Source organism: Salvia hispanica, chromosome 1, assembly GCF_023119035.1.
Source record: "Salvia hispanica cultivar TCC Black 2014 chromosome 1, UniMelb_Shisp_WGS_1.0, whole genome shotgun sequence".
Lineage (NCBI taxonomy): Eukaryota > Viridiplantae > Streptophyta > Magnoliopsida > Lamiales > Lamiaceae > Salvia > Salvia hispanica.
Window position 1 is genome coordinate 2,195,938 of NC_062965.1, and position 15,228 is coordinate 2,211,165.

Here is a 15,228-nt window from a genome sequence, read left to right on the forward strand (position 1 = left end):
TATACATGATTGTAGAGTAGGGTGGAGAGGAGAATAATGAGGAGAGGGAGATGGACAAATTAGTAGGAGGGGGTGAGATGAGATGGTTAGTCATGAGATTAGGTGAAAAGGAGTCCATTCAAATGGACCGAAACAGGCTCAAATCTACAATTGTTAGCTAAAATTTGGTTGAAAATGTGAATGGAGAAGATAAAAGTTATCTTGAGAACCGAATGGGCACCTATATTCTCTAACTCCAACTCAGAAAGAGCAGTGAGGTGTTGAAATGATTGGGGCATCCACTCCCAGTTTTCCACCCCCTTCAATTGTAACTTAGTAAGAGAATTGCCACATCCCTTCCACAGTCTCACTAATGGCAACACTACTCCTATGCTTGTGTCTTGCAGCATTATTGTTTGTGTCTTGAACCCCTATGCTTGTGTGTGTGTATAGGTAGGATTTTGGTGGTTGCGATTCTATCATAAATTTTTCAAAATCTGGTTGTTTTGGAAATAAGGGCAGAAAAAAATTCGATCTTGTTCTTTGCCATGTTTGTTTTATCTCTCCCCTTAAACATGTACAGAAAAGAAAAGATAAGGTGGTTAAATTTGAGTATAATGAGTGGATCTGTATGAGAAATTGTTGTCATGTGCAATGGCAAAAGTAACAACATGGAAATAAGAGATGAAGAGAAGAGTTGCAACTTTGCAAATAGAGAGAGATCCATTCCATTCCATTCCATTGCTTCAATAATTTATTTTCCTCAACACAAAATAAAAAATGATACTTCTTGCTAGCTTCAACGTTCAAATACAGTCGCCATCAACCAAGATTTTGAGATTGGGACAGTTGCGCCACTCCCAATTTTCCTGACATCCTTGTGACGCACAATAAAAACAAGACTAATTTCTCAAAATCGACAACTAAGAAGTAATTTAAATTCAAAGAATCTGTTATGGAGTGATAGGCAGTTAGAACCAGTGGATAAACAACTCGAACTTGGAAATAAAATAGATGATAATCCTCTCACCGAGGCCCTCATTTTTCACCATCTAATAACTTCGATCTCTCTGGATACATTCTTCAAACTCCCCTATATATTCCATATATAGGAGTTCAGTAGACAATAATGCCATCAAATTTGCTCTAATTAATTCAATTATTCAATCAATCTCTAATTTATTCAAATCCCATGAAATCTTAACTTAATTTAAAAACTAAATAAAAGATAATGCAATAAGCCTAGAAATCTGCAATCACTTGGATCCAATCACCATCATTTCCATTCCTGGTAATCGATATCAGAATCTTTCACAACCAAGTCACATATATATGAATTTCTATATGAACAAGATAAAACATACTACTATCACATATGCATCATAACTATAGATGAAAACCAAAGCAATGTATTAAATATAGATTTCAACAAATTATTCTCTCATTTTATCCTAATACTAGCAGCAATAAAGAAGAACTAGCCAAAAGAAAGAGCAGTGAGGTGTTGAATAGATTGGGTCAATTCTTGTACCCCTATATTCTCTAACATCAAGTTAGAAAGAGCAGTGAGGTGTTGAATTGATTGGGGCATCCACTCCCAGTTTTCCACCCACTTCAAATATAAGATTTCAAGTGAGTTGGCACATCCTTGCAGCATGCCTTCCACAGTCTCTCTAATGCCAACACTACTCTCCATTGACCACTCCACACTCACATCTATACATAACACCTTCAACCTGCCTAAACTCCAACTCCCAATAAAACCACTAGCCATGAAATTAGGCACACCTCTGATTGTCAATTCTTCGAGACGAGGAGATGATTTAGCGAGGCAGTCAATTAGCATCGGTAGATTCTTTAGGCTCCTTAATTCTTCCAATACGAGTGTCTTGATTGTGGGTGCAGACGACTCCAGAATTTGACATGGCAATGCCATCAGCTTTTCGCACTTTATAATTCTCAGCTCGTGGAGGATTCCTTGATTGTTTTTTGGTCCACCACTTGGATTCTTGATCAACTTCAGATTTGGACAGTCCCTGATAGTCAATTCTTCTAGAGAATTGAGGGTGTCCAGCCCATCTGGTAATTCACTCAACACAGGGCACTTCACAATCTCTAAATTTGAGAGACTTGGATTGTTACAGAATAACGATTCTGGCAGATATTGTAAGCTCTGTAATCCGAACATAACGAGAGATTTTAAATTTTTGCAGGGGATATTTATGGACCTAACCTTCTTCAAATTAATCAAATAAAGAGATTTGAGATTAGGCAATGAGTGATCCAGCATTGGGATTTCCTCACACTCTGAGCAATTGCAAAGTGATATCTCAATCAAGTTATCAAGTGGTACCCAAGACCCTTGAGAACCATTCCGTACTGCCATCTTCTTACACCATGCAGGAAATGTTATGCCTTTGAATCCATCAATCCCCAACACCTTCAGATTTGCATGAGGTTGAAGGCCCTCCAACACACTCTCATAATTTCCGTCGGTGCCACTATCCTCATTCCATTCTAACCGCAAATTAGATAAGTTTGACTTCTGCAACAGATATGCTTTCATAGCCTCTTCCTTGTCACGCACCCTTTCGAGATTCTGAATCCATAGTGATCCTTTGAGATTCTTCAAACTTCCAAGCTCTTCAATTTGGTAGCCCTTCTCTTCACCCACTTTAAAGTGTTCAAGTGTTTGGAGACTAGCTAATTTCCCAATCTCTGCAGGTAACTTTGTTTCCCACCCTAGATAAAGATGCCTTAAGTTAATCAAGTACTTCAATGTACTTGGCAGTTTCTCTAATCTCCATAAATCTGCTCTTAGTGTTTGCAAGTGATGGAGTTCACCAATCCACTCCGGCAAGTTTTTTATTTCTGTACTCGATATATTAAGATTTCTCAAATGTATCAAGTCCCTAACTGAATCAGGCAACTTTGTAAAACCTTCGCCAGCGAGAATTAGATTGCGCAGACATTTGAAGTTAGAGAATATGGTGCCAGGAGTTTCCAAGAGTAATGTTCGCAAATGCTTGGCCTCTTGTTCCGGAATATGCCTTGATTCTTCTTTGAGAAACATGTATCGAGCTGGGGTATTTGCATCTGCATTATTAGATAAAACAGAAGATGCAAGATCATGCACGAGATCATGCATCACAAAATATTCCCTTCTACCAAAATTATTTCTTGTAACTTGCAACAAAGAGTTCTGCAGAAGCATGTTAAAAAACCTGTTTCCCATGAACTCCATATCATGTCGTTGGCTTGGTTGAAGAAACCCTTCTCCCATCCATAGTTCAATCAGCTCATCCTTCTCGATTTCCCAACCTTTGGGGAAAATCGAACAGTATGCAAAACACTTCTTGAGTGACGGTGAGGACAAATAATCAAAACTCAATTTCAATATTTTGGAGATATTTTCACCTCCTTCATCATCTGAGAGCCCGTTGTCTTTGATCGCACACCACTCTTGTTCGGACTTGCAGCGGCGAAGCACACCACCAACTACATTGGCAGCTAAAGGCAAACCATCACATCTTGTTGCAATCTCTCTTCCAATATTCTCAAATCTTGATGAAATTTCTCCATTTCCATTTCCATCACAAGCATTTGCTTTGATAATGGACCAACAATCATTACTAGACAAGCCTTTTAAATGATGAACAAGAAATGGCTCAGCAATTGAAGCAACATTTTCCTTCCTGGTAGTGATGATAATGCAATTTCCATTGGTAGATGTTACTCCCTCCATAGAATTCATAAAGTCTTTCCATTTCAGAACATCTTCATTCCACACATCATCAAGAACAAGAAGATAAGTTTTAGCCTTGAGAGCTTCTTGAAGCTTTTCCAGTATAACTTGCTTAATCTCAACTCTATCACCAGTATTTGAAGTCAATGTTGAATTGATTTTGTTGAAAAGACTGATTGCATCAAAAGTTTGAGATACATGAACCCAAATAAGTGAACCGAATCGAGCCTTTACGCTTTCATGGTTGAAGACTTTCTTGGCCAACGTAGTCTTCCCCATACCCCCCATTCCGACAAGAGCAGCAATTGAGAAGCTCTGATCTTGTGGGATATGGGTGACCATGCCAACTAGTACAGGCACATCATCATCTCTTCCAATAAAGATTGGATCACGACTGATCGAATCAGTCTCAATGGATGTTTCAGCAGCAGCAACAGGTGCATTAAGAAGTATGCTTTGAAGGCCAAGATCTTTTGCCATTTTGTTCATACACTCGAACTCAGTATTGATTTTTTTGATTGCAAGAGCCATATTATGCCGACCTGAACAGCGATGAAATGAAGAGAAATATGATGCAGCCCTATGCTTAAGTTTCATCATCTTCTTCACTTTTTTGTGGAGAAAATGATAGCTGAGTTCGTCCAAGACATTATCAGCATCGAAAGCCAGAGTTTCAAGCTTCCTCAACCAGAATTTGACAGCATCTTGGGTGATGAATTTTTTCTCTGCATCATTCAAGTAGGCTTGAATCATGCCCAAATTTGTCTGGAGCTGCTGGGAATCTCCATCGAGACCTTGGCGTAGAAAATACTCTTCCTTCAAAACATTGATCAGGTTTTGGAGAAGAACTTCGATGGCAGCAGCACCTCCATCCATGGCTTCACACAGAGAGATCTGAAGTCAGAGAGAAAATGCTTTTAAATATGATTGTAATTGTAAGATTGTGAATGATTATTCAATACTCACTCAACATACTATTGAGCTTGTAGCACTAACAAGTAATTCCAACACTTCATCAATCTATCTCTTGAGAGAACATATAAAAAGTATTGGTCAATGTTTATGTAAGTAGTAGTTTTCTATCCACAAAATCAACAAGCTCCTTCTCTGAATTTTTCATGACTCTTAAAAAAAACAAAGTAACAATTAACTACTCTATAAATAAATTAGGATATCAATATTATGAAACTATGAATAAAATACACAACACATAAGATAGCTAGGACAATCCACGTTACCTAAAATAGCAGCAATTAAATGAAGATTTACAAGTTGTTTCGATATAAAAATTCACTCAACAGTAAATGAAAAACAAACTTACTTGTTGCAAGAGATGGTGAGAGAGAAGTAGAGAGAGAAAATGCTTGCAAGTCTAGAGAAAGAAAATGCTTGCAAGTTGCAAATTTTATCTTCGAAGGTGCAAACTATCTGTAAACTTGTGGTGGTTATGCAAGGACTACACTACAAAGTCTCCTTTTTTGACTACTTTTTGATATTATGTCTGTTTTTCTTGAATCAAATAAAACAATCAACGTTCACATGTATAAATACTGGTTGATTTTTGATGTGGCAAATTTATTTCTTGCAATTACATTATATTTAATTTTCGTAATAATTTTAAAGTCCAACAATTGGACACTAGTCTCTAACAAAATCTTCAATAGTTTAACGTTTACAAGAAATAAGTAAATCTTTGTTAATTTCTTGGTAATTGAAAGGGAGCAAACCATATCCCACATCGGAGAATGAACAAGACTTGCAAGTGTATAAATGGGCTACCCCTACTCCATTAGTAAGAGGCCTTTTGGGGAGATTCCCAAGAGCAAAACCGTGAGGGCTTTGCCCAAAGCGGACAATATCATATTAATGTGGAGTTCGGGTGTGCGCCACCGAGTCCCTACAGTGGTATCAGAGCCACGGGGGGACTAGTCCGGCACGCCGAGTCGCATTAAGGAGGTGGGCAAGTGGAATCCTCCCTCGAGTGGGGATTCGCGCTGGTATATTGGCTTAACCTCTGTTTGTTTTCTTTCTGTTTCTGCATAGTGCCGAATATAGGTTTGGGTTATTGTTGCTGGTAGACAGCCTTTGGCAAGGCTTAGGTCTTTCTTGCTTGTGTTTTCTGTGTTTTCTTGCTTCTGCTGTTTGTCTGCTCTGTTTGGTCCTCTTCTGATTTCTATTCACCTGACCACCAAGCTCTTTGCTGCCTAAGTGACCCCCTGCGCCCTCCGATAGTGAGTGATTGCGAGCTGGGATAGCCTTAGCCAGTGTGCTCGTGACAGTCAGGGTTTGGAAGTCAGTTTTTTGGTGTTCTGTGAAATCTGCAAGAAAGTGTGGTTTTCTTGTCCGTATATGTCATTGTGCTTTAATCTTTGCAAGTTTCTCTGCTTTTGTATTGCTTCTTGTGTGTTTGTTAAAGTTGTTTCAAAAATGACTCAGCCTATTGGTTTGGTACCGTTTAATGGCAAAAATGATTTTGTTATATGGAAACAGAAACTGAAATGTGTTCTTATTCAACAAAAAGTCTTTAAAATTGTTGATGGATCCTTACCTGAAGATACTGCTCAGGAGAAGAAGGATGAAATGAATGAGTTGGCAAGAGCTACTATTGTGCTTAATCTGTCTGATTCTGTGATTAGGAAAATTGATCATATTGAATCTGCTTCTGAAATGTGGAAACACCTTGATACTCTGTATACTGAAACTTCTATGTCATCTAGAATGTATCTGCTAGAAAAGTTGTTTAAGTTTAAGCTTGACCTTGCTAAAGATATTGATGACAATGTGGATAGGTTTCAGAAGCTTGTGCAGGATATTAAAAGATCTGGTGATAAAACCATTGATGAATACACTAGTATTGCTCTCATGAATGCTATACCTGATTCCTACAGTGATGTGAAAGCTGCCATTAAGTATGGCAGGGACTCTGCCCCTCTGGACTTTATTATTAGCTCCTTAAAATCTAAAGAACTTGAATTAAGGGAAAGGGCAGCTGATAAGAATGCTTTCATTAAGGCTCTAAATGTTAGAGGTAGATCTCAATCTAGAGGGGGAAAAGACACTAATAATGGATCAGGGGGTAACTCAAATTCTAAGAAAAAGTACAGATCTAGGTCTAATAGTAGAGACCCTAAGACTTTCAGGAAGTGTTTTAATTGTGGAGAAGTTGGGCATTATAGAAAAGATTGTACTAAGCCTAAAAAGAAGAAATCTCCTATTAATGACACTCAGTCTGAAACTCTTGTTAATGTGGCCAAGTATGATGCTGATAATGAATCTGTGTTTATGGTGCATGATTTGATATATGCTAATGCTTCACCTGACTGCCCCTTTACTTCAAATGATTGGCTGTGTGATTCAGGATGTACTTATCATGTTAGTCCTTTCAAAGAGTTGTTTTCTGACTTAAAACCTGTTTCTAATGTCTTTGTGTCAATGGCTGATGACAAGAAGTGTGAAATTCTTGGTATTGGCACTGTCTGTTTGAAGTTTGAAAATGGTTATATGCTCAACTTGAAAGGTGTAAGATATGTTCCTGATCTGTGCTACAATTTGATGTCATGCACAGCCCTTGAAAATGCTGGCATGGGGGGAAAATGGGGGGAAGGATGCATGAAAATCTGTAAGGGTTCAATGTGTCTGTTTAAGGCCAAGAAAAAATGTGGTTTATATGTCTGCTCTGCAGTGCCTCTATCATGTGAAAGTGTTTGTGCCAATATTGTCAAAAGTGATAAAACTATGTTGTGGCATAATAGACTAGGTCACATGAGTGAAAAAGGTCTGAATATTCTGAAAAAGCATGATATCCTATCTGAATCTGATGTACATGGTAATTTACCTTTTTGTGACACTTGTGTGCTAGGTATAAACAGCATAGGGTGACTTTCCCAACTCCTGTGCCTTCAAATGTCAGTAAATGTATTCTTGAGTATTTGCATATGGATGTATGGGGCCCTGCTTCCGTGTCTACTCATTCTGGCTCTGTGTATTTTCTATCTGTAATTGATGATTTTTCTAGGAAGGTTTGGTGTTTTCTCATGAGACATAAGAATGATGTGTTTGAAAAACTCAAAACCTGGAAAATTTTGATAGAAACTCAGACTGGAAAGAAAATTAAGGCTATTAGAACTGACAATGGTCTTGAATTTTGTAATAATCAGATTGATGATTGGTGTGCTGGTTTTGGAATTAAAAGGCATAAGACTGTTCCTTACACACCACAGCAAAATGGGGTGGCTGAAAGGATGAATAGGACTTTACTTGATAAAGTGAGATGTATGCTTTCAAAATCTGGTTTATCTAAAAAATTTTGGGGTGAAGCTTTGTTGACTGCTTGTTATCTAGTGAATAGGTCTCCCTCTGTTCCTTTGTTAGGGAAGTGCCCTGAACATGTGTTTACTGGAAAATCCTTGAATATTTCTCATCTAAGGGTGTTTGGTTGTTCTGCTTTTGTGCATACTAAAACTGATAAACTTGATCCTAGATCTAGAAAGGGTGTTTTTCTTGGATATCCTGAGGGTGTTAAAGGATATAGAGTTTGGTTGAGAGATGTGCCTGGGTTTAAAGTTACTATTAGCAGGGATGTGGTTTTTAATGAAAATGAATTCCCCTGCCTAAAAGTAACTCCTAACCCGGCTTCAGAAACTGTGGACAGTGACCCTCTTATTGAGGTGGAGTCCCCAGAACAGCCCACTGATGTGGAGCATTCAGTGGATGCTCCAAGTGAGGTGGAGCAGCCTTTCTTCTATACTCACCCAACCTATTTTCCTGATGATACACCTAATGAGGGGGAGTTACCTGGTAATGATGTTAACAATGTGCCCCAATGTGATAATAATAATGTGCATGCTAGTCCTATTAGAAATCCCCATGAGCCTACCCAGAATGTGCCTAACAGCCCTAGTGGTATACGAAATGCTATTGATCCTCCTCTTTTGAGTGATTATGTGTTAGCTAGGGACAGACCTAGAAGGTTGAATGTTCAGAAACCTCCTAGGTTTGATGGCTTTGTTGGTCTGGCTGCTCTTATTAATCTTGCTTTCAATGTTTATGAATCTGATGGAGATGAGCCACAGTCCTACAAGCAGGCTGTGAAGTCTAAATTCTGGAGTAAATGGCATGAGGCTATGTTAGAGGAAATGCACTCTCTTAGATTAAATCTTACCTGGATTCTTGTACCTCTGCCTCTGGGTGCATCTGTGGTTGATTGCAGGTGGTTATATAAACTGAAAAATGAGGTGGAGGGCCTGAGGTACAAGGCCAGATTGGTAGCAAAAGGCTTTACTCAACAAGAGGGGGTAGATTACACTGAAATTTTTGCTCCTGTTGTTAAATTTACCACTGTGAGATTGATGCTTGCTTTGTGTGCTCACTTTGATTGGGAGCTAAAACAAATGGATGTTAAAACTGCTTTCTTGCATGGTGACTTGGATAAACCAATTTACATGAAACAGCCTGAAGGTTTTATAGATCCTAAGTTTCCTAATCATGTGTGTCTGTTAAAAAAGGCCTTGTATGGTTTGAAACAATCCCCCAGGCAGTGGAATATTAAGTTTAATAGTTGTATGCATAAGTTGGGCTTTATGAGAAGTACTTTTGATGCATGCTTGTATGTTAAGGGTCTGAATTCCTCTGTGCCTGTGTTCTTATTGTTGTATGTTGATGACATGCTTATAATGGGACCTTGTTTGAAAACTATAAAGGCTGTTCAGTCTGCTTTGAGTGAGAATTTTGACATGAAAGACTTGGGTGATGCTCAGAAAATCTTAGGGATTAATATTTTCAGAAGTAGGAAAGATTATACCCTTGTGCTGCATCAGGAACCTTATGTGTACAAAATTCTGAAAAAATTTAACATGTTGGATGCTAAACCTGCTTCAGTGCCTTTAGCTGCTCATTTTATGTTGAGTAAAAGTCAGTGCCCTGAAACTAAGTTTGATATTGATGCTATGAAGAAAGTTCCCTATGCTAATGCTATAGGTTCAGTCATGTACTTAATGGTCAGTACCAGACCTGACATAGCATATGCAGTGTCTTGCTTGAGTAGATACATGGCCAATCCTGGTCCTGTTCATTGGGAAGCTTTGAAATGGCTTCTGAGATATTTGAAACTTACTGCAAAGTATGGGCTGTGCTATTCTAGATGTGATGATGGGGTGATTCTTACTGGTTTTGTTGATTCTAATTATGCTAATGATAGGGACAAAAGGAAGTCCACAACTTCCTATGTATTCACTGTTGGCAGGTCATGCATTAGCTGGAAGTCACAACTGCAACATATAGTGGCACTCTCCACTACTGAGTCAGAATACATTGCCATAACAGAGGCAATGAAGGAAGCTGTGTGGTTGAAGGGAGTTCTTTCTGAACTCAATTTTGTGAAATGTTCTCCTACTGTGTTCTCTGATTCTCAGTCTGTAATTTAGTTATGTAAAAACCCTGTTTTCCATGATAGAACTAAACACATTGATGTAAGGTTTCATTACATTAGGGATGTTGTAGAAAAAGGGGAAGTTTTTCTTCAAAAGATTCATACTGATAAAAACCCTGCTGACATGGGGACAAAAAGCTTACCACTTGAAAAACTACTTTTCTGCATCAAGTATTTGCATTTTGATCTAGGTTAGATTGCATGTCCCGAGGAAAGACCTCAGCTAGCTTACCCACTGTGGTAAGGGTGGTAGGTAGCTGAAGGCATGAAGCCCTTTAGACTAATGGGTGTCAGCCCTTTGGTGTCTATTGGCAAACCTGGTGGCCTCCCTAGTGGGGGTTGCCTTGTAGGCTGTGATGAATTTTAGCCTTAGCCAACACCTCAGATTGGTTTCCCAAGAATAAAGTCCAAGGTGGAGTATGTTGAATATTATGTGATGGACTTCATATTGGGCTGATTATTTATTTGGCCCGTATGATATTATTGGGCTGAGCCCAAACCACTTACCTCGCTGCACTAGATGCTGCCACGTGTCTCCTCTATCTGGATCGTGTGTTGTGGCCGTTGGATGTAGGGCGAGCGGTATATGTGTGTGTAAGCTGTTTCTCTTTCAACCAATTCAGTCTTATCTCTCTCTCTCTACTCGCTGATTCTCTGCAATCCGCTCTCTTCTTCTCCGATGAGTCTCCGGTTGTTTCCCTGTGATATGTCACTGTTTCTTGTGTGGTAAATCTTGTGAAGCTGTTGGAGGAAGTAACTACTTCGGTTGCTTGGTGTTCTCTGAGAACTAGGGTTTTCTTGGAGTGAGGGTTTCTGTGTGAGTTTGTGTTCGAGAGTTACGAATCCAGTAGTGGAGGTGTTGAGTGTTGGTGTCTACGGTGTGAGGTGAATCACTGGTGGAATCAACGGTGCTCCCTTGGGCTGGTTTCTGGTTGAATAGATCTGAGTTGTTTGGCGGGTGTCTGAGCCAAACTTGATTGATCTATCTGATTTCTTTGTTCTACTTGTTAATACCGTTCTAGATCCGAAAGGATCTTGCATTAGTTTACTGACCTGTCTCTATTGAGTGTGCAGGCTATCGAGGACCGAGGTTCTAGCTAGGGTTCGGTCAAGAACCTGTAATAGCTAGTGTTCTTTACTTGTAAAACGTTTCGTGTATTAACTTGTAAATAAGCCGCGTGGGTGAGGGTCTGGCTTAGCCCTCTTATACAAGACCAAAGAGGTCTCGGTAAATAGTGAACCCGGACTTGTCTGATCATATTGGGCTGATTATTTATTTGGCCCGTATGATATTATTGGGCTGAGCCCAAACCACTTACCTCGCTGCACTAGATGCTGCCACGTGTCTCCTCTATCTGGATCGTGTGTTGTGGCCGTTGGATGTAGGGCGAGCGGTATATGTGTGTGTAAGCCGTTTCTCTTTCAACCAATTCAGTCTTATCTCTCTCTCTCTACTCGCTGATTCTCTGCAATCCGCTCTCTTCTTCTCCGATGAGTCTCCGGTTGTTTCCCTGTGATATGTCACTGTTTCTTGTGTGGTAAATCTTGTGAAGCTGTTGGAGGAAGTAACTACTTCGGTTGCTTGGTGTTCTCTGAGAACTAGGGTTTTCTTGGAGTGAGGGTTTCTGTGTGAGTTTGTGTTCGAGAGTTACGAATCCAGTAGTGGAGGTGTTGAGTGTTGGTGTCTACGGTGTGAGGTGAATCACTGGTGGAATCAACGGTGCTCCCTTGGGCTGGTTTCTGGTTGAATAGATCTGAGTTGTTTGGCGGGTGTCTGAGCCAAACTTGATTGATCTATCTGATTTCTTTGTTCTACTTGTTAATACCGTTCTAGATCCGAAAGGATCTTGCATCAGTTTACTGACCTGTCTCTATTGAGTGTGCAGGCTATCGAGGACCGAGGTTCTAGCTAGGGTTCGGTCAAGAACCTGTAATAGCTAGTGTTCATTACTTGTAAAACGTTTCGTGTATTAACTTGTAAATAAGCCGCGTGGGTGAGGGTCTGGCTTAGCCCTCTTATACAAGACCAAAGAGGTCTCGGTAAATAGTGAACCCGGACTTGTCTGATCCCTACAGTGGTATCAGAGCCCTGGTTCAGGGCTGGGCCTGTGTGGCTCGGGGTTCGGTGGTTGCGCTTGCAAGTTCTCCGATGTGACGGTCTCGACCAAGACCTGTGGTGACCGGTGGACCTGTAACATGAGGCACACATGTGGTCTTGGTCTGGTGGTCTTGGTTTGAGGGGAGGATTGAAAGGGAGCAAACCATATCCCACATCGGAGAATGAACAAGACTTGCAAGTGTATAAATGGGCTACCCCTACTCCATTAGTAAGAGGCCTTTTGGGGAGATCCCCAAGAGCAAAACCGTGAGGGCTTTGCCCAAAGCGGACAATATCATATTAATGTGGAGTTCGGGTGTGCGCCACCGAGACCCAACAGTAATAATAATAATAACAATAATAATAATAATGATAATAATATAATAGTAATACTCCTCCATCTACGAAAAATAATACTATCATTTTGGATGTCCACAAAAAACATCTCATTTTTCTCTCTTATCTACTTTTTCTCCTTTCTCCTATACTTTACCCACTTTTTCCCCCTTATCTCTCTTACTTACTATTTTTTCTCCTTTTCTCTTACTTTAATACCTTGTCAAACTTTTATTAAAACCTGTGTTGTCCACAAACGAGACTATTTTATTTGGATGGAGGGAGTAATAATAATAATAATAAATCTTTGTTTATTTCTTAGTTACAATTCACGTTCACTTGCTTGTAACGTGTTCTTGATGTCTTTATATGCTTGACCTGTTATGTAGATTGTATCTGTATTCTGTGGAATAATTTTCTGTTGGTTTGTATCTTTACGAATTTTGACAAACGGATGATGAAAATTAAGATTTGATTTTCTTGAAATTAGAATTTTGTTTGCATTAGTTCTTATAGTACTAATTTAATCTTCCAAGGTATTGATTTCATTTCTAGTTCTTTCCTACTTCAATGTTTAAGTCAACAGATAAACTAAATGATTAATGAGATTTCGAAAAGTGATTATGAAATTGTGCTACATGCTTGTCTTGGCTAAACTAAACAATTGCATGCCATATTTTATACTTGTTCAAATCTTATTTGGATTTGCTTGCACAATTGATGTGCACAATTGATGCAAAATTGCAACTTTGCTTCACTAAATTATTTTCCTCTACACAATATATATCAGAAGTAATACTTACTTGCTGCACCATTCAAATGAATATATATAGATCTAAATTCATAACAATTATGTATGCAGAGCAGTTAAACTCAACAATTAGAGAAAAAAAAACAAAAAAAAAAAAAAAACAAAACTCAACTATTAGAGAACTAACTTACTTGTTGTGTTGTGTGTTTCCACGGTTTGATCAGATCATGCAGTTGAATTAGCACAATCAGCGATGGAGCCACTATGGGGCTTGAAGTAGTGAATTATTCCTACTAAAATTATATTAATTTCTCAAAATCGACAACTAACAAGTAATTTAACTTCAAGCAATCATTCACACTTTTGGATTTATCTGTAAACAAGATAAAACGTGCAAGTTCCTCATCTATGCTTTGAAGCAATTTTCATGTTAGAGTGATATTAAAAATAGGCAAATAAATATACTGCATCATAAAACAGAGTATAAGCAGTCCAACCACATATGAAAAGGTTTTGAGATGTTGCACTATTGCAAATCGATACGCAGTTCCCAACAATCTTTAATCCCAACACAGAGGCTACACACCTCAACTTGTTACAACCAACTACACTTATATCCTTCATCCTTGTGAAGCACAATAAAAACTGGACTAATTTCTCAAAACTGACAACTAAGAAGCAAAACTTCAAAGAATCTTTCACACCTAAGTCCACTTATGAATTTCTATATGAACAAAATAAACCGTGCAAGTTCCTCATCTATGTTTTCATCCAATTTCCAAGTAAAAAGTGATGTTAAAAAGAGGTAAATAAATATACTACTGTCTCAAATGCAGCATAGCTATAGATGAAAACCAAAGCAATGGATTAAATATAGATTTCAACAAATTATTCTACTATCATTTTATCCTTCTAATGTTAGGAGCAACAAAGAAGAACTAGCCACACATGCTAAGTATAAAAAACCAAACCGTAGAATTCATGATGTTCTCCAATTGCCGGTGATAGTTTGTCTCTGAGATGATGGAGTTTTTGGATGATTGATCTTCTTCTCCTTTTTTATTCTTGGTCGTTTTCTCTCTATTTTGTGGAGTTTGGAATGCCCAAAAACCGCCTCTTTTCCTCATTTAAATCTGAATCTCATGAATCTGCTACAATGTATCGCGGAAGATGTTCTGGACAGAGCACGACGTCCCACGCATGCATGTGGAATGTTGTGATGAATCCCACAGTCCACGTGGAATGTATCTTGACTTTGCTTTTGGTTTCCGATTTCATCCGGACTCCATTTTCAGCTCTCCTCTATACCTAGGAAGAAAAAATAGAACATTTGTATGTTCAAAAACATCTAAACATGTACAAAACCAAAGGGTTAATTAAATATTAATACTCATGAAATTTGGGTTTAATCTGTATGAAGAAATTGTTAACACAACAACAAAAATGATACTTACTTGTTATGACATTCAATTAAGATAGACGCACGCCATCAACCTTGATGTAAAGATTGGGATTATTTCGCCATTCCGAATGAATACATAGTTCTGGACAATCTTCAATTTTTAACAAATGTAGCTGAGTGAGGCACTTCAATGCATCCACAGAGGGCAGACACCTCAACTTCTTACAACCAACTAGATTTAACCACTGCATAGATGAGAGGTTTCCCAACCATTCTGGCAATTCTTGTATCCCTATATTCTCTAACTCCAACACCTGAAGACCAGTGAGATGTTGAATTGATTGGGGCAATTCTTGTACCCCTATATTCTCTAACTTCAACTTAGAAAGAGCAGTGAGGTGTTGAATTGATTGGGGCATCCACTCCCAGTTTTCCACCCCCTTCAGTCGTAACACCTTAAGTGAGTTGCCACATCCTTGCAGCATGCCTT

At 38.8% G+C, this 15,228-nt stretch overlaps 1 protein-coding gene across 1 annotated transcript; it reads right to left on the bottom strand.

Moving 5' to 3' along the window:
- Nucleotides 1-1,456: 1,456 nt before the first annotated feature.
- Nucleotides 1,457-5,128, bottom strand: LOC125213170 (putative disease resistance protein RGA3). The gene is made up of 3 exons (XM_048113562.1): nt 5,046-5,128; nt 3,397-4,618; nt 1,457-3,300 (listed from the first exon to the last, which is right to left on the bottom strand). Exons 2-3 carry the CDS (start codon nt 4,598-4,600, stop codon nt 1,457-1,459), a joined length of 3,048 nt encoding a protein of 1,015 aa, XP_047969519.1. The 5' UTR covers nt 4,601-4,618; nt 5,046-5,128.
- Between the last annotated feature and the right edge of the window lie 10,100 nt (nt 5,129-15,228).